This window comes from Muscardinus avellanarius (genome assembly GCF_963383645.1).
Source record: "Muscardinus avellanarius genome assembly, chromosome: 13".
Taxonomy (NCBI): Eukaryota; Metazoa; Chordata; class Mammalia; order Rodentia; family Gliridae; genus Muscardinus; species Muscardinus avellanarius.
Window position 1 is genome coordinate 74677276 of NC_137799.1, and position 20354 is coordinate 74697629.

Sequence of the window (20354 nt, forward strand, 5' to 3'; positions counted from 1 at the left end):
GCTCTCTCTCTGCCTCCTGACTTAGTCCACATGCAATACCTTCCCCTTTCTCTGCAAAGTATATGTGGTAGAAACTGATATGCTGTTGTGATCCCAATGCCTCCAGGAAGGATTTGTCATCCCAGCTACTGAGAGTATTGTCTTCAAATAGCCTTCAGTTTGGGGACCCCTCTGGTCAGCCTCAGTGCAGGGAACCCATTAGCTCAAGGTCACACCTGTCCCGAGCTAAGCCACATAAATGACTGGTGGAGGCAGTAATAGAAAGGCCTGGTCATTTTGAATCATTCTGGGACCTTCAGAGGAGCCATTTTAACTCCCATGGGTTAGAAGAAGCTTTGCAGGGACCACAATGCAAATTCATTTGTCCCTGGCCCAGTTCTATTTCCTCCTCCTCCAGCCCATGGGAATGGATCCCCAAAGTACCTCCTACTAATCCTCCTGCACACCGAGCTCCATTGAGAGGCTGCCTCCCAGACACCCAACTTAGACCAGTGACCACGGATCATATGTCCTTGGGATCATGCAATGATATGCCAGGTAGAAGCTTTACTTTGAGTTTGTATTGATGTATAATGATTCCAATTCCCATGGGTGATAATAAGTGATATCAGCTTGAAATTTCAAATCATATTTTAATATTTTTGGATATCTCCATAGTAGGACTTTGACATTTTTCATTTTCTTACAGCATGGCACATACAACGGCAATCTAAAGAAATCCTAAAACTGGAGTATCTTCTAGGGTCTTGAAAAAAATGAGCACAAGTTTGGAAGTGTCTAAAAACTTGCTTGGTTGAAGGAAGTGTTTTGAAGTTTCAACTGGTTTCATATCTCTGAAAGTCTTTAAATTCATCAGATAGTATCATCTGTGAGCAAGAAGCCAGAGAGAATATTAGATAAGGGAGGCCACTGTTTGGGTTCAGAAAATAACCTTTTGGAATAAGGCAGATTTGGCCTTGAGTCTTGGTTCTACTGCTTACTGTCACTGAAGCCTGTGCCTCAATTTCTCCGCTCTTAAATGGAGATAATTGTATTAGTCTGTTTTCTGTTGGTGTAACAAATATCGGAGATAATAAACTTATAAAGAGAAAAGGTATATTTTGGCTCACAGTTTTGGGATATCAGTCCATAGTCAGTTGATCCTGATGCTTCTGGGCCCATGGTGAGGCCACACATCTCAGTGGGGAGCGTGTGGTGATGCAGAGGGACTTACAGATGGGACCAGAAAGAGAGAAAGAGAAAGGGCCAGGAGGGTTCCACCTCTCTCCCCACAAGATCACACCCACAATGACCTGAAGACCTCCCCCTAGGCCCCACCTCTTAAAGGTCCCACTACTTCCCAATAGCACCAAGCTGGGGATCAAACCTTCAGCACATGTGTTTTGGGGACATTCCAGTCCCAAACTATAGCAATAATAACCATACCTGTCCTATAGAATTTTTAAAGAGGTTAAATGAGATTATGTCTACAAAGCATTGATAATAGTGAACACAATATTCAATTTTACTACCAACTATCTAGGCCAAAGCATATAAACACATATACTAACTGCTTATAGAAAACTTAGAAAAATGTGTCCAAACTTATTTCAAAAGGATTCCAGATGTTTTTTTTTTTAATTAGAGAAGAGGCTATTAGGTTTTCTAATACTAAAGTGACCTCTGCCCCCACTAGGCAGTGAACTGTGTGGCTCTTTGGGGAAGAACATTTCTAGAAGAGGGAGCAGCCTGTGCAAAGTCCCGAGAGCACAGCTGTGTTTGAGGACCAGCCAAGAAGGCTGTGAGGCCGGAGGGGAGTGAGCTGGGTGGATGTGGCCAGAGAAATCATTTGAGGGTGGGAGTACAGTTTATACAAGACTTGGTAGGTCATGGTGTGGACTTTGAATGTGGTTGATGGATGGAGGAGGAGTTTTGTCTTGAGCCAAGGAGCGGCATGGCCACTGTCTGTATTAGAAGGATGCCCTCCAACTGCGGTGTCAAGAATGGAGTGGGGAATAAAAGCCAGCAGAAGTAGGAAGACCATGGTCAGAGGCCACGGCGGCACCAGGCTGACATCAATGGTGGCTGGTTCAGTCAGGGCGTGGGCTTTGACAAGGAGCATAGTCAGGACCTGGTACATCTTTAGTCCCAATGTGGCAGGATTTGGTATTATGTTGAACGGAAGAGAGAAATCAAAGATGACTAAGTATTTTGTCCTAAGCAAACAAAGGAAAATAATTCCATTAACTGAGATGGAGAAGAAGAAGGCTGGAGGCTGGTTTGGGAAGAAATATGAGACATTCACATTGAGACCTGGGCGATATGAGATAGCTCTGAAGCCTCCAGATGAACATCTTGAGGTGGTAGTGAGATAGAAGAGTCTGGAATCAGTGAGCCATCTGGGCTAGAAATTGCCCTTTGGGAGTCATCAGCCTATAGTTAGTAGTTAAAACTATGAGTCTAGATAAAATCACTAAGGGAGAGAGTAGAAAAAGAAATCAGAAATTAAGACGCTCCCGCATTAAGGGGTAAGGGAGGCAACACACAGCAAAGGAGACTGAGGAGAAGGTACCAGAGACAAGAAAAGAAAATCAGGAACCTGGGAGCCAGGTGAAGACGTGTTGAGGACTTTGATGGTTGAACGGGAGTTTTTTAGGTCACTGGTCCTCAACACGTGGTCCTAGACCAGCATCAGCATCTTGAAACTGCTTAGAATGTGCAAAGCCATGGGTCCTACCCCAGATCTACTGGATTAGGTGCTCTGAGGGAGGGTCTGATTTGTCCTCAGGTTTGAGAAGCACTCCACTAACCTCAAAGCTGCCTGCACAAAAGTGGATGGAAGATTAAAAAGAAGAAAAAACCAACTTCTTTATGGGTGAGATTATTGTTGGGGACCCACTTAGTGCTCAAAACAAACCTGTGGCAAATAGATTTCTTTGATGTATCCCCACAACCACCCCTCATCCTCCACATCCCAGTGTAGAACCTTTTACTGACCAGTCCTCATGGCTCTTTGGAGAGGAGGAATGCCCCCCATTTCACTGATCGGAGGGAATGCTGAGCACCAGGCATGCCAGACATTCCACTGGCTAAAAAAGGGGGAGTGGTATTTCAGAATTAGCAATACTGGGGCATTAACGCTGAAACTTCGGGGATATACAGCTTTTTCTACCCCCAGCTTTTCCAAATGTTACTCCAGGCTGTGTTAAGAGAATTTCACCCTCTAACATTCTGGGGAAAAGAAGTTAAAAATTAGGGCCAGCCCTGCGGGACGGACAAGCCAGATGCGGAGAGGCTGTCCCCTGGAATAAGCTGGTTCCCACCGCGGCTGGGCGGGGCGGGCGCCTCTGGCCGCATCCCAGCCCAGGGACTCCTAGGCCTGCCCCTTCCAAGAGGCTGCAAGGGGTCTGGTCCCAAGCTTTAAAATCCTGGACGAGGGCGCGGGGTGCCGACCTCTCCTCTCCCCCTGCGTTGGCTGTCTGTTCAAACGTGTGCAGTTGTCGCCCTGCCCAGCCGCGCCGTCGCCTGGGACCAGCTGGGCCGCGGTCTGACCCTGGGCTGCGGCCGGGTGCCGGCGCTCTGCCCTCAGGCACCTCCAGCTTGCCATCAGCCGGCCGCAGCTCTGCAAAGCTGGGCAGCCCCGGGAGCGCGCGTTGCATCTGGACTTCTCCCTCCCCCGGCCCCAGCGCTCCCGCCTCTCGCTCCCTTTCACCACCAGCAGCTGGTCCCTGCGGGCTTAGAGCCTGCACCCCTTGGCGGTCCTCCTCCCTGAAGCGCCACCATGCTGCTAAGGGTCATCGTCCTGGCGGTGCAAGGTAAGGCTGGACCAGGGGACCCCCGAGGGGCGCTCTCGCGACTCGCTCCTGGCTGGGGCTGCCCGGGCCTGGTGCTGGGCTGGGCGGTCCAAGGGCGCCTCCCAAGCATTCTCCGGGATCGCTTAGCCTCTCTCCCCTGGCTGAGCCTGGGGTAGAGGTGGGCGTGTGGTCAAGCGGTGCAAGCCCCCGAGGGTGCTGGGAGAGCTAGTGCATCCTTCTCCCACCCCCTCCCGCATGCTTCCCCCACTTTACCGGATTACACCCCCCTCCCCACCTCGGAGTTGGTGCAAAAGCTCCTGAGCTGGAGCCCGAACTGAAACTTGCTTTGTGCCTGCAGCCCTGCAGCTCGCCGGTGCCCTGGACCTGCCCGCTGGGTCCTGTACCTTTGAAGAGGGCACTTGCGGCTTCGACTCAGTGTCCGAGTTTCTGCCGTGGATTTTAAATGAGGAAGGTAAGGGGGCTCCGTGAAGAGGGGCTCGGGATGACCTTTCTTCCTTGCTGGCTGGCTCTCTTCCTTCCCACGTGGATAGTGTTAATCTTGGAGTTGATTCCTCTTGGGAGGAACCAGTGTGAGTCATGGATCCTCCTTCCTACCCTCAGCTGGGCTGCAAGAAAAGGCCAAAGAAGAATTGCAGGCATCCTTTGCTTACCTGGTCTGAGGGTAGGGGCTCTGAAGATGTGCACTCCTTAAATGAAGGGAGAAAGGGCCCAGCTAATAACCGTCACCTACCATCTGAGTGTCCCCTGTAGGTCATCAGCTTTGAGCTGAGCTTTGCAGAATGGTCCTACACTTCTGCGATGGTACCTCTATGCTTAGACCTCTCTCTCACTCACCTGGCTGGGGCTGGACAGCGGTTTTACTCTGTGATTTCAGCCTCTTGCTCCTGTATATAATCCAGCAATGGACAAAAGAGATCATTTGACAGTGGAATGTCTGAAGTCACTCAGCTGGTGGGCATTGGTCATTATATCTCACTACTCCACCCCGGGTTCCAAGAACAAATCTAAATGTGGGGAATTCAGATGTCTCATTACCCTTTATTTTTAAGTAGCAGACCTCGGGTGCCCCTCCCCCTTTTCTTCTCTCTCATTTCCGTCTCCATCATTTAGAAGCCTGATGCCCTAGACCATGTGGACTGGAAAATAGCCTCTTCTAAGACACAACACACTATAATGAAATCAACTAGCCACCCCACCCCCACTCAGCTGTCCTCGAACTCCAAGTTACCCAGGGAAGCTCCCAGAGAAAGCAGAGGCTGGAGCCCCTGGTTAGGAAGTCACTAGGGCCCACTCTACCCAGGTTTCTTTTGGGGGCTTTGCCTACATTTGCTTCTCTGACCCTCACAGGTAGTTGATATTAGCACCATTTTCTAGAGGTGGGAGTTTTTGAATACTCAAATGTCTAGTCTGGCCGGGCATGGTGGCGCACGCTTGTAATCCCCATGTTTGGGAGGCAGAGACAGGAGGATCGCACTGGTTCGAAGCCAGCCTCGCTGGCTTAAGAGACCCCGTTTCCAAATAAAAACATAATCTGGGAGTGTAGCCCGGAGGTAGAAGGGTTTCCAGGAACCCCAGTACCACCAAAAAAAAAAAAAAAAAAAAAAAAAAAAAAAAAAAAAAAAGTCTAGTCTGTGTCACATGGTGTCACAGAGCTGTCAGGTCAGAGGAAGAAAAGGGAAAGAACTAATTCAGTAGTGATCCGTATCTCCAACACTAACACACCTTTGACTTCTGTAGTGTATTTTGGTTTATCTCAGGATAGCTGGGGAAAAGCAGTTCCTGATCTATTATTATCAGAGGGATTCCTACCTTGACATGGCTTTAGGAAGAGCTCTTTCATCTCACCACCCCACCCCTTTCCCTGCTCTGGTTATGTGTGAGGCATTTTCAGAGATGGTCTTACGGAGGTCCTGGGTCTGGCTCTGGAAGGGTGATTCTCTAGCACAGCGCTTCTTAAACTTTACCTGCATCAAAATGACCAGGTGAGTGGGTTAAGACACAGCTTGCTCTCCCTCCTTGAGTTTCTGATTCGATGGGTCTGCAGAGGGTCCTGAGAATTTCCCCATGCTTTGAGAACACTACACTTTTAAGATGTGTATTCCCATACACACACACACCTGTACTGTGGACCTAAAGTAGGGCCAGGACTAGGGTATAGGAGTCACTTGCAAATGTACTGAGAGTGAACATCTCCTTAAATCTTGTGCCCTAAGCTTCTCACTTGCCTCACTCCATTGTGGCCCTGCAGAAAGAAAATCAGAATCATCCCAGAAACCAGGAGCCAGAGTTCTGAGCCCCCACCCCAGCCCTCTGACAAGGTAGGGGCCATCCCAGTCTGCCTCAGGGTCTGGGTCTCTGGGCATGCCATGGCCTGCCGGGCACAAGCCTCCCAGACCTTCAGGAAGTGCTCTGCTGAGCTGGCATCTCTGCACCCGCGTGGCAGTTAAACAGTCTCCCTTCAGGGAAAACAGGAAGATGCTTATAGGAAAAGGTGATTACTGTTTAATCGCATAATGAAGGCACTGTGGCTTTCCCTGCTGCTTTCTGGCTCTGGACCGGGACCATTGGCTTGGCTGGGGGAAGTTCATTCATTCTCTGCTGACCACTCCGGGGTGGAGCGGGCAGGTTAGGCTTCAGTCGTTACAGAGCTGGTGTATCAGAGCCAGACCTTGGGCATAACCGTCCACTGCGGACTCGGGGCCGGGAGGTGAAAGTGTGCCAGGGGCTGCGGTTTCCTGTTAAGAAGCCATCACTAAGAATTTCCCTTATAAACGCATCCTGAGGTTGGTAAAGAGAATAAAATTGTCCCAGGCTGAAATCTGGCAAGCCATTCACAGGCCTCTCTGCAAATTTACTTCCTCTTGCTGCAGAAAACCCTTTGAAACAGGCTCCATCTCCTCCTCCGTGTGCTGGATCCACCATAGAAAGTTGTGAGTTTCAGAGACTTTTGCCCACAAGTACTTAGAACCAGAAAGGCACTCCCTATGTGTCTGTCCTTGATCAGTAGGTGAATTTTCAGTGGAGAGAGCAGTGTAGAAGCCCAACTGAGGGAGACAAGTCTGCACAACAATCTACAATTTAGAATTTTATCACAGGAGGATAATATCTGGGGGCAGTTGAAGCTGACCCTGTGTCTCAAAATATCTCCCTTAGTTCATGGTTATTTTGAAATATGTCATCTTCACTGGGCACAGAACAGGTGAGTGCTGACCCAGGAGCTGGTGACTTGGACTGTGTACCCCAAAGGAGGGTAGTTGGGAAGCATAGCTGCTCCCACGCAGGCAGCAGACATCACAACCCAGTCTTGTCTACTTTTCCGTTTTGCCAGTGTTCACTCTGTTTTCGTGATTCCCCTCTATCCTCTGTGTTAGAACATTTTTTTATTTTTTCCCTAACTCATCAAGGGAAGTGAGATTATGTCAGACTCAAATTTGAACTTGCTTCTAAATCCTCAGTTTGAATTAAATCCAGGAAATGAGGGATATATTTTATCCTGTGAAAATCTTCTTTCCTTGTTCATTTATCTTTAATAAAAATCATCTTTATTTATTCACAGTTCAGAGAATACTGGCACGCCTTTGAGCAACGCTTCTCCCTAAAATCCAGAATGCTCATTTCATTCTGTGTGTGCCAGCTGCGGGGGCAGAAGCCTTTTGGCAGAGGATCCTTGGTGACTGTGCCATTGCCCTTACAATTCCAATTAGTCATTGAGTAGGTTTTGGCTTCACTTTCATTTTTAGTCTTTGTGGCTCAGAACCTTTGGCCTTAATGCTATAAGTAAACCATTGAAGAAACTTATGGGAGAAGGGAGGTCAAACCATATCCAGGTGCTACTCTTTAATTAGATAGTCAGAGCTCTGAGCCACCCAACAAGATGAGTAATTGCAGAAATGTGTCGGGTTAAAGGAAAGTAAAAAATCACCATCATCATCATCATCATCATCATCGTCATCGTCATCGTCATCTCAACATGCTTGTTGTAGGAAGACTTACTTTGCTTTTACACAGTAGGGGTCAAAGCTTGAGTAAATGCCTAACAGAAAATGTTTGGACAGTTTAGGTACTTTGGAGTGAGTGATATTATCTGGGGCTGTTCTGGCATAACCAAGTGGCAGGGATGGGGGACATGGTACCAAAAATCACATTGTATCTATGTTCTCTTTCTGATACCCTCATCCCTTGCCCAAACTCGTTCCTTGTCTTTTAAGGACACTCTTGGTTACTTGGCCATCTGAGTTTCAGTTCTGCACTTGGTCACGTGCCAGTTATTATTAACAGTGATAAATCCTGCCTGATTTTCTTGAGGTTTAGCTGGAGCCAAAAGCCTGGCTGGGAGCCCAAGGGGCTTTCCTGGGATAAGAGGGCCAGTCCTCCTCTTGCAACCAGTAACAGCACTCTCTTCCTGACTTTGGAGGGCTGCTTCAGCATGGCACCCTGACATCACCAGGTCCTCAGGGCAATTCCTGCCCGTGGTGCTGCTTGGTCCTGCATTAACTCTGCCATCATTCTCTTGGATCCCCCAAACCGAAGCACACTCTCCATTAGAAACATTCCAAGCCTGGAATGTTTCTTGGCCGTGTCTTGGAGAGATGGCTGACTCTAGGAATTTGGCCAAATGACTCTAGCTTTATCGTATAGCATTTCCGGGTGCTGCCTTGATACTACTTCTGTCCGGTTGAGCCTGGCTGCTGTATGCATGCCTGAGAGTGGTCTTAATTCTGCCATGGCTATGCCTAGAGCTGGGCCCAGAGCTCATACTTAGCTCATTTACAGAGGTACGCACTAAAGTCTGCATGGGCTGCCAGTTCTAGTCATGGACTAGGTCAGCAGCAGCCCGGGGCCAGGGCCTTGTCTCCCTGGCTTCACCAGTTCTTCCTTCTGCCTTGCTGGATTCTGGATCCTGGTCTCTAGAGCCTCATTGTGTTGGAAACTCTATATTAGAGATTAATTCTATTTCAAACCTGTAGAAGAACATGGATCTCAAAACCACAGTTCTTTGAGGCTACCCAAACCACAAAACAGTACACTTTCTACCACACCAGAGTTACATGTATCCACTCTCTGAGGCATGTAGAGATTGTGCCTGTCTGCGATAGGACAGGACCTGGTACATGGGATGTGCCCAATAAACACTTGTTGACTACATGAATGTGTTGAATGAGTGAACCTAGCATCGGATCATGAAAATGCCCATATGCGTTTTCTTGGGTTTTCCTAGGTCATCCTGTTCCTTCCAAGGTAGCTCCTTATTATGAAGAGTAGCTTAAGCCTAGTGGCTAATACAACTCTGAACTGAGCAGCTTGCATTAGAATCCAGGCCCTGCTCTGTCAAGTATGTGGCCATAGGCAAGTTATTTGTCCTTATCTTAGTTTTCTCAGCTGTGAAAAGAGATAGTAAAAGTTCTTATCTCATGAAATTGTCTTGAGATTGTATATGATAATACATTTAACACCTAGAGAGCACTTTTTGCATGTGTCCTGATGTTATTGTTTCTTTTAACAGACTTGTATATTAAACATTAGAAATAAACCTTAGTTCTTCTAATTGAGACAGCTTTCCAACACAGCTTCTAGGGAACAAGAGGGAGGGGTCGTTTTTTGTTCTGTTTTGTTTTTGTTAATTTTCTATCAAGGAAAGCGAGACCCTTCTCTTATCATCTGGCTCTACTTTAAGCATTGGTGAGACTCTTCTCACTTGTGTGGCTGAATGAGATGTGTATGTTAAAGAAAAAGGCTGCATTTCACACTTGGTATATAATCTCTCCCACTGGCCCCATTTTATTCTCTGTAAGTTCATTTTTGCATCAGAAGTGCTTTGTTCCCTGCCCCCATCACTCTTCCTCTCGCTCCATCCTGCTCCCCACAAATCTGTCCCGCAGAGCTCTTGCCTCAGCATCCATGGCTCCATTATTAATGGTGCTGGTACCTCCTCTGAGCTCCTCAAGCCAAGTGGATCCCTCACCCCCTCAGCTCTCAGTCAGGCTCCTAAGCCTTGGCCTCCCTGCCAGTCAGTCTGGGTTCTTGAGCCCTATTTTTTGACCCTTCTGCTCCTCCCTGCCATGACTGACTCCCCTAGGTGGAGGCTTCATATGGCCAACCCCTTCCTTTCTAGGTAGGAGACTGTCTGTCCGTCTGAGTTCTTCCACACTCAGATTAGACTTGCTGAATGGGAACTTGCTATACAGAGATCCTGGCCTGATCCCCACAAGATGCTTAGGATGTTTCCTTTCTCATAATTGCAGAAGTCAGCCCAAATCACACTATGTTGGGAGGAAAACATAATTTTTTGTCATAGGATTTTATGCTTTGGTTGCCATCTTCAAATTTCTTAGCCTACAGTTTCTGTGTCTTGTGACTTGCGTTTTGGGATAGATACTCATAAAAAGTACTCTTTCTAAAAGTAGCAGAATCTCTTTTGTTAGGTAATCCTAGGAGGAGGTCTATTTCTATCTCTTGTTAAACAGTATTTGATTTTCCAAAATCGGAGTAAAACCGACTTATGTTAATAGAGTTTGGGCATCTCAGTAAGTGAGGCCAACAACAGCTGACTTGTCTTCTGCATCCTGGCTGGGTGACCCTCATCTTCACATCTGCCAACTGTCCTACCACTCTCCCAGTTTTTCTTGTTTTTCTTACTCAATGCAATCATATAAATGTATGCAGGTCTAGGTTCTTAGAACATTTGATTATTTATCTGTCTGGAAGGAGGTAGTGCTGAACATCAAAGAATAGATTGCTAATAATAAGTGAGAATTTTTAGGAGCAAGAAACTTCACCGTATGTTAGAAATTTTTATTTTGAGTGGCTCTTTTTCTCCTAGGCAACGATTCTCGATCCTGGCTGGACATTACCTAAAAATTTCTTTAAAAGTAGTCATGTCCAGATCCTGCCCCAAGAGACTCTAATTTATTTTGGCCAGAATCAGGACCAGATTTAACATGCGATATTAAAAACAAATATCCACTAACAAAAGAACAAACTCCCTGGGTGATTCTAATATGTGTTCATGGTGAAGGACTGTGCCTTGGGATGAGTGCCAACTCGTCAGCCCCTCTGGAATCATGGAAGAAGTGCCATCCTGTTAAGAACCTTTTGAGGACTATCAGTTCTTCACAGACTCGAGTGCAAACAGCCTAGTTTGGCACTGGAAACTCTTCTTGCCTTTCTTCAAGTCAAATTTCTGTTCTTCCCTCCCATTAATTTTTAATGCACTGTTCACTCAACACTCCCTTTGCATTCTTCTCTGCACCTGTATTATCCAGCTGTTCTATCCTCCTATTCCACACTGGCCTATTTTAAATGCTGCTATGACTTTGTTGTTGTTCCGTTGTTCAATTGTATCCCCCCTTGTATGGTAAAGGCTAAGTACCCAGGGTGAGGGTTTCAAAAGGTGCTACGGAACTTTAAGAGGTGGAGCCTCATGGGAGGCCTTTAGGTCATTCGGGGTGTGCCCTTGCAAGGGATTGTGCTACCCTGCTCATCATTTCTCTCAGTCGGCTCCAGTTCAAGATGTGACCACTTTCCTCTTACGTTTGCTCCCATCGTGATGTGTCACCCTCACCAGAGGCCAAATGAATGGGACCACCCGATCTCGAACTTGAACCACCAAGACTGCAAACTAAATGAAACTTCTCTTTATAAAAATTGTTACCTTGGGTATTTTCTTGTAGTTATGTGAAGATAACTAATAGAGATGCTATCCATACTTTCAGGTTCAGCTCTTCCTTAACACATGCCATGATTGTCCCAGGTGAAATTAACCTCTCCCTTTGCTCCCTTCCCATGGCTGTCTCCATTTTCCACCCTGTCAATATTCTTATGTTTCTCTTGTTTTGAGTCTCCACTCTGTCACTTCTTGGAGTGTCACATGAAAACAGAGATCACAAACTCCCTATGGTACCTGACAACGAGTATGTAATATAAACAAACATCATGAGTGTAATCAGTTTCTAAAGTTCTTGTTGGGATTGATAGGAAAATAAAAGTAAACTTGACATTTTTCTTGTAGTGTTTAGTAGCCCTTCCTACCGTAAGGTTTCAAAGGCTTTAGATAGAGGATTATGTTATAATTTCCAGATATAACAGCAAAGCAGTAGCAGTATTTCAGCTTGCCTTGCCAATGCATGGTCTGCTTCATCTGTGACATGCCAGTGGACAAATAGCTCTTGGATTATTCACCCGTTGAGACTGCCCCAATGCCTTGATCCTCTGCCATCACAATCACAGCACAACCTTGAGAGCAATCCTGCTGTTGGAAAAGTATTTTTTTTTGGCAAAATATTATTAAGCTTTGAATTAGCCGTTTAAAACTGGGGTTTCTAAGGAACTCAAGTGTGCGGTATCAGTAGTGCCCATCTCAGTGGGGAAAAGCAGGGCAGAATATTTGCTCTAGGAAGAAGCTCTTGCACAGGACTATGGTGAGTGGGAAAGCCACGGGATCAGGTTTGTAACTCCATCAGCTTTGCCAGAGCTCCAGGAGCTCTTTCTCTTACAAAGTAGAAAAAGAAAATATGTGGGTTAACAGTAAGCCAGTAAAATAAAAGCATACGTGTTATCATACCACAACTGCATAGCATCATGAATGAATCATATGTTTTGCAGAAAAAACTGCTAAAGAATATTTATTCTACCAACGAACATGTGAGTGTCTACTACCCATGTACATAGAGTACATGGAGTATATAGTCATGGTCCCTGCCCTTGGGGGCAGCCATAAACCCATAGGATGAGACATATATCTATAATTATGATAGAGAATAAAAGGATTTGTGTACTAGTGAAGGGCTTTCTCTGCACATAGCATCAATTGGCTGTGTAAGCAGGAAACTGATTTATTAAAAGGGTACCTATTAGCTCTCAGAATAAATAAGATATCTAGAGAGCTATATTTGAGCAGGAATAAATAGATGTGAGATGTAAGTGAGATCTTTCTGGAATAACTATTTGTGTGAATTTATCAGTGGACATTGGTTACTTCCCTGCTGGACCAACCTGTTCATTCAGGAGCTATGAGGCTGCTCAATTTGAGAGAGATGAACTTGGCAGTAGGGATGCTAGTTAGGGGACTATCAAGAGGTCTGAGAGATAAAGACCTAAATTAGGTCAGGAGAATTAAATACAAAAAGGAAGGAACAAATAAAATGCCACAATGGGAATTACATTGACAGGACTTGATTGACTGGGTAGGAGTGGGGAGTCAGAGGGAGAGGGGCCCCCAAATTTCTAATTTGGGTAGCTATTTGATTGGTGGTGCCAAGAGTTAGGACAATTTCAAAAGGCATGCTATGTTGAGGTTGAAAATGATACCTGTCCTGAGCTGCATGGAAAACATCTGGGAAACATCTAAGTAGAAGTTTCTAGCAAGTCTTTGGGGGTTTTGTTTTTGTTTTTGGTACAAAGAATTGGACCCAGAGGAATTCTACCCCCAGACCTATTTTATTTTTTATTTTGAAACACACTCTTTCTAAGTTTCTGAGGCTGCTGCCCATTGGCCTGCAATCCTCCTGTTTTAGTCTCTCGAATACTGGAATTATAGTTGTGTGCCACCATGACTGGCTTTCAGCAGGTCTTTGATGTAAGAATTTGAAGGTCAGGTACAATGGGCAGGACTATTGCCGTGGAAGCTTTGAGCTTCAGTAGTGGTTAAAATCTTAAGCAGAGCCAGGCATGTGTCCCACAACAGTAATCTTAGTACTTAGGAGATTGAGACAGGAGAATTGCAGGTTCAAGGCCAGCTTCAGCAAAATAGTGAGGCCCTCCACAACTAAATGAGACTCTATTTCAAAATGAAAGATAAACAGGACTGGGGATGGAAGTCAGAGGCAGCATGCCTCTGGATTCAGTTCCTAAAGCCACAAGAAAAAAAAAATCTTAAGCAGAGATGGTATCACCCCAAGGATAAACAATAATAGAGGAAGCCTGGAATGGAGCATTAGAGGATGAGGCATAGGAGAGACGGGGATGTGAAGCAAACAGAAGGAATCAGGCATATGTGAGGGGGAGTAGGAATGTGAGATGCCATAGGAAAGACAATGGAGCTCAGAGTATCAACAGGGCCCCATGCAGCTGATGGAGTGCACGGTCCAGCTTAGCCATCAGAATCGACAGTTAGGAGACCATTGGTGTTAGAACGGGGAAAGGTCCAGTGGAATAATGAGGGCAGAACCACGATGCCTTCAGTGGGAAAATGAATGGGGAATATGAGTGGGAATGTAGAGTTGACAGAGATTTCTTCGCAAAAAATTATGGATAAGAAAAGAGAGGTGCAGCCATACCTACCCAGAAACTTGAGATGAACACTTGGGAGTATATTTTGTTTTGTTTTTGGACAGAAACTCTTGAGCTTGTTTGTGGAATAAAGGAGAGGGACTAGCAAAGGAAGATGATTCAGGAGAGAGGGGGAGTTTTCTCTGAGGCTCTGGATTAGACCCAGGTTAAACTAGCAATTAAGAAGCCTCAAATGCATGGAAACTGCTTCAGCTCATATAACCCCAGAGCCCTCCATGAGTGGCTAGTACTGAAGTGTCAACTTCAAAATGTGTGAAATTTCATTTCCATAATGTAGAGGAGGGAGGAGGTGTAGCTGCTTATGATCTGCCCTGGAATCTACTCATTAAAAACAAAAGTAAAACCTTTATAAGACGCAGTGTTAGATCTAAAGGAACTCAAGTGAGATAACCTATTCTATTTCTGCCATTGGAGCAGTTCCCAAAGAGAAGGGAAAGCAACCTTAAAGAAATAGTCATATAATAGCTAGGGTCTGTGGTCCATAGGTAGCATTTAATAGGGCCTGTCAAGCCAGGCGTGGTGGCGCACACTTGTAATCCAAACATTTGGGAGGCTGAGACTGAAGGATCCCGGTTCGCGGACAGCCTCAGCTACTTAGTGAGGACCTCTGCAACTTAGTGAGACCCTGTTTCAAAATAAAGGACAGTGGGTGTAACTTAGAGGTCTAATGCCCCTGGGTTCCATCCCCAGACACCCCCAAAATAATGGTGCCTGTCAAGCACATGTATTGTCATTATCTTTGACCTTCACAACCTTGAAGGTTATTGTTGCCAGGACTTAATAGATGAGGAAGGAGGACACAGAGAAATTAAAATTGCATGCTCAAGGCAATACCAATGGTGTAAAAGCGGAGATAGACACCCAGGCCTACTTGGCTCCAAAGAGTTGGGCTCCACTTGGCCACTTCCCACCAATGAGTCTGATGCCACCTTTGCACTTGCAGAGGCAGCACCAAGAGGAAAGCCTGGCAGGACTTCCATCTAGAGATAATGGGAGCATCTACAAAATATTGATGTTCCAGCCTCAACTCCTTTTCTGAATTCTCAGCTCCAACTAGTGTCCCCATGTGGTAGCAAGCCTGAGATGGCATCACGCAGAGGCAGGGAAATGTAATTTTTACTTATTTTTTTCCATAACAGATCAGTTTGCTCTTGGAACCGTTTGAAGGATTCTCTTCTCGATCCTCAACAAAATCTTGGAAGAGAAATCAAGGAAAAATTACAGCTTGATCTGAAATACTTTGGCAGTGTTAAGGAATACTCCTAAGCTGCACATTCATCTATTCCTACTGTGAAAGAATTAAAAGAGTACCCAGATAAATGTGTTTTTGCAAGCTGGCTGTCCTACTAGACAAGCATTTGAGTACTTACTCATACTATTACGCTCAGCAGAACAGCAATGTTGCCATACAGCAATGTGATATATAACTCAGCTAGATGCTTAGAAAAATTTCCATGCCTTATTTGAAAAGCTTTTGTCTCGCTGCCAAGGAGAGCTAAAGTGTTATTTGGGGCTATGCTTATAATGAAGATAACTTTAATATACTTTTCCTTCCCCGGGAAGCTGCCTCCTTGGCTTACCAATAGCTTATGACTAAGACCATCTAGTCTGAAACTAAAACTCGGGAACTTTTCTGTTTTAGGCTTCTACAAATTTATTTTTATATTTTTAACTTTGTTAAAAATGGATAATTGGGTAGACTGTTGGAGAATTTTTATTTGAAGTATGTTTTGATCCTGCACTAGGCAATTTTTAAGTAGAAGCTTAAAGTATAATGGTTTTCCATTACAAATTTTGAAAATCAGGAATAAGTGTTTGAAATCACACCTTTGTTTCTTAAAACTTTTTCCTTTTTCACAAATCCTGATAAAAATGTAAATTAAACTTTGCTATTCCTCTCTCTATATATTTTTCTTTTATGTGAATCAACACTTGAGTTGCTTTAGAACTTACATTTGATACATTGGAAAAACTAAAAAATAATATATTTTAGGTTATAGAATGTAATACAGATTTTCATCTTTGTTGTTAACATTAAATTCTTAAAGTACCTACACAATTCTCTACTAAATATTGTATAATAGAAGAGAAGTAATATAATCGATACATCTAAAGATGTATTATATTGACATGAGGCATGCTTCATTTTTAATCTTGGGTTTGTGGACTAGGTCTTATTTGCTTCATATTCATACTATTTAAAGAGTATTAAATTCAAAAGGAAGTTCTTCTACCTATAGTGCATAAGTCTCATTTATTTATTTATTTATTTTTGTGATACTGGGGGTAGAACCCAGAGGCTTTCTACCTCCGGGCTATACTCCCAGCCCTAATATATATATTATATATATATATTTTAACAGGGTCTCATTAAGTTGCTAAAAACCTAAGTAACTGAGACTGGCTTCGAACCTGCGCGATCCTCCTGTCTCAGCCTCCCAAGCGCGGGGATTACAAGCGTGCGCCACCACACCCGGCTCATAAGTCTCATTTAAATGAGACCTTTTTTAGCAAAAACTAGGAGGAAAGGGGTAACAAGAGGAGGTTGAGTTGTAGAAAAGGCCCTATAGAGGAGCAATTAAGGTGACCAATCAGAGGGGATGGGATGGGGGAGGATGGAACCTCTTTAAAACTCAGGATCGAGGGAGGGGGAGGGAATGGGAAGGGAATTGGATGAGGGCTAATTGGATGATGTGTGCTTGTATATCCTCTCAAGTCTTGTATTCCAATGTGATGTATGATTACAATGAACCAAAAAATAATAAATAAATAAATAAATAAATAAATAAATAAATAAATAAAGGAGACCTTTCCAATTAAAAACATCAAAAAATACCAATGATGCCTTAATTTCTGTCCTGTTCAAATTTTATCCAAATGGCCCTCTTGCCCATCAAGTATGGTATTAAGCAACTTTCGAGAGAGGATCAGGGAGATCTATTTGTGTGACAGCTGACGGTGGGCAACTCAGTTGCTTAAGAAAGTTTTTCCATCCCTCAGAATATCTCTGCAGCCATTTGTCTCTGTAAACACGGGCACAAGAAAAATTGCTGAGAGATGAAAAGGGTGCAAAACAACTTATATTTTTAATTAACCCCTCTCATTTGTCTTATTGGTTATCAGGAAGTCATTTGTACTTCTATGAACATATTCCTGTCATAACACAATGTTTGGACACCTTTATGAGCCATCTCTTGCTGAGCATATTAGCCTGGTAGTCTAAGAATTCTTAGAAAAATTGATAGGTCTTGAAAAAATAAATAGTATTCACTATCATTCCATCATAATTTGCAGTGACTCCAAGTCATGCACAGAAGACACTAGGTTTGAGACTCAAATGATTTAAGACCCTTTTTTTTTTTTTGTAGTACTAGAGATGAAAGCCAGGGGCAGTCTACCTTCAAGCTACACCCCCAGCCCTATTTTTTATTCTTTATTTTGAAACAGGGTCTCAATGAGTTGCAAAGGGCCTCACTAAGTAGCTGAGGCTGATTACACAAAACTCAGCCTCCCAAATGCTGGGATTGTAAGTGTGCGCCATCACACCCAGCTGATTTAAGACCTTTTCTTTGGAAACAGTTGACAAAGGAGTCAGCCTGGAGGGCGCGCGGCAGGGACTCAGAATTTCAATGACTCCATTGCCACCCACCAAGTGTGCTGCAGAATGACTTGCCACGAACATGCCCTCAGCTGGGAGTTGAGGGTGATCCCTGGAATATTTTATATATTTATTTATCCTTAGCTCTCATTCTGAGTTGCTAAGCAAACTCACAGACCAAGGTGGTATTTGCAAGTGTTTCTTGAGCACAGGTGAGCATGTTGATTTTGAGCCCCAAAGATGAATAGATGAGTAATGACAATTTATTGAGCACTTGATAGGCAATAGTTATGTGCCAAACATTGTGCTAGGTGTCTTACATCTGTTGATTTACTGGTGTGTGTGTGTGTGTGTGTGTGTGTGTGTGTGTGTGTGTGTGTGTGTTACTGGGAATTGAACCTAAGTTCATTCTACCTCCAAACTACATCTATATTCCTTCTTTTATTTATTTATTTTTGAAACAGGGTCTTTCTCAGTTTCTAAGAGTCTTGCTATGTTGCTGAAGCTTGTCCTCAAATCTGAGATTCTCCTGTCTCAGCCTCCTAAGTAATTAGTAATTATAATTCACTAAATTCTTATAGTAATCTAAGGAAGATACTCTTTGCAGATGAAGAAATTGAGAGTTGGGGTATATTAACCTCTCAAAGTCATGGAGCAAGGAATTAATTGATGGAGCCTGGATTTTAACCTAGGTTTGTCTCCAAAGAGTAAGAATATAACCTCTTCTATGCTCCCTCTCTGTTCCCACTCTCCCTTGACATCAAAGGATCTTTGTGATAGAAATCATAATAGTAGTTATAAGAATAGCTAAACCTTGTGATTTCTCTTATCTATGTATTGGTCAATTTTTTTTCTTTAATTTGACATTTCCAATAGTACAGTGAATAGGGTCCTATTTTCATCCCCGTGTTAGTGTTGTAGAAAGTGAGATGTAGTCAGGCATGGTGGCGTATGCTTGTGATCCCAGCATTTGGGAGGCTGACACAGGAGGACTGCAGTTTGCAGAAAGCCGCAGCTACTTAGTGAGGCCTTTTGCAACTCAGTGAGACCCTGTTTCAAAATAAAGAATAAAAAATAGGGCTGGTGGTGTGGCTCAGAAGTAGAATAAAAAAAAAGAAAGAAAGAAAATGCCGGGCGTGGTGGCGCACGCTTGTAATCCCCGCGCTTGGGAGGCGGAGACAGGAGGATCGTGCAGGTTCGAAGCCAGCCCTGCTGGCGTAAAAGACCCTGTTTCAAAAATATAAAATAGGTCTGGGAGTGTAGCCCGGAGGTAGAAGGGCTTCCAGGAACCCCAGTACCACCAAAAAAAAAAAAAAAAAAAGAGAAAGAAACCTGCAGCTGAAGTGGCAGGACTGTATTTTATAATAAGTTTCTGACTCTAGTCTCTGTTTTGTGATGAAAACAGGCAACTTTAATATTCATTCCTTGTGTGTGTATATGTGGTACTGGGGATTGAACTCAGAAGAATTCTACTTCTGCGCCCTATTAAATTCTATCCCAAACCTTTTTTTTTTATTTTTTATTTTGAAGCAGGATCTCTCTAAGGTTGCGGAGGGTCTTGCTAAGTTACTCAAACCTGCTGTCCTTCTGCCTCAGCCTCCCAAGTACTGAGATTACAAACTTGTGCCAACACACCTGGCTAGTAATTTTAATATTCACTTTTTACTGCCCTTTGAGGCAAGAAACTTTTCTGCTTGCGTTCTTATGTGAGTGACCAAGAGAACCATTTAAGACCATTAATTTTTTATATATTCTTCAATACATAGAGGCCCCACCACTGACTAAATTCTAATGTGAGGACGTTTTAAGTCAATTTTTTCATTTAGAAATAGCACAGGGCCCTGGGACAGCAGAGGAATTTTCTGTCTGGTTCCAAGTTAAATGAGATTAGCTCGAAAACTCCTGTGAGAGCCTCTCACTCTAAGGGTCCCCACGGCTGCCCGGCATTCTCTGGAAAAAGTCCAGAACTTGTGTTCTTCATAATCTTGATGGTCTTGTTTTGAAAATGACTCAAGTATCTTTATGAAAAAAATGTGGAAAATGTAATATTTGCCTGTTTGGGGTATGCAAAAAAACATTGAGACTCCAATGGGTAGAGATATAAGCAGGAAACACAGTGCCAACCTAAAGACACAAAAGTCTTTCAACCTGGGGATAAATCAGAGGGTAAGATGAGTCTCTTTCTTTTCATTTGATGAGAGGTAATGTCTTTTGACTTGTGGGATATGAATATTTATCCCTCATTTGATTCTTACAACTACTCCATGTGAAAGATATTCTTTGTGGATGAAGAAACTAGGAGTTAGGGAATTTGTTTTTACATATCCAAATGTAGTTATTCCATGGAATCTGAGTGGATATTTTAGGAGTCAGTACAATTATTAAGTCTATGGTTTATCATTTGAAGTGAAAACTTTTAGCCTATTTTTTTAATTTGATATTTGCCTACCATGGTAGGAAATGAGGGTAACAATGTCAGACGATGAACTTGCCCCCAAGGAATTTCAGTCTAGTAAAATAATCAGGATATATAAGCAGTAACTGTAAGTTAATACATTGAGATTATGCCATGGTACAGAAGTGTGAAAGGCCCTGGGAGTTCAGAGGTTAACAAGAACTAGCAAGCTTGGTGACAAATGGGTAAAAGGAGGGCTTTAGGCAGTCATTGCAGTACT

At 43.9% G+C, this 20354-nt stretch overlaps 1 protein-coding gene across 1 annotated transcript in view; it reads left to right on the plus strand.

Annotated features, from left to right (window-relative positions):
- Positions 1–3760: 3760 nt before the first annotated feature.
- The window catches only part of MAMDC2 (MAM domain containing 2), a gene marked incomplete at both ends in the record, with an annotated part of 178369 nt that continues 161775 nt past the window's right edge, over positions 3761–20354 (plus strand). Inside the window, 2 exons of the mRNA XM_080708749.1 lie at positions 3761–3794; positions 4132–4245. Of these exons, the coding sequence (XP_080564875.1) occupies positions 3761–3794; positions 4132–4245 (148 nt within the window). The remainder of the gene's footprint in view (positions 3795–4131; positions 4246–20354) is intronic.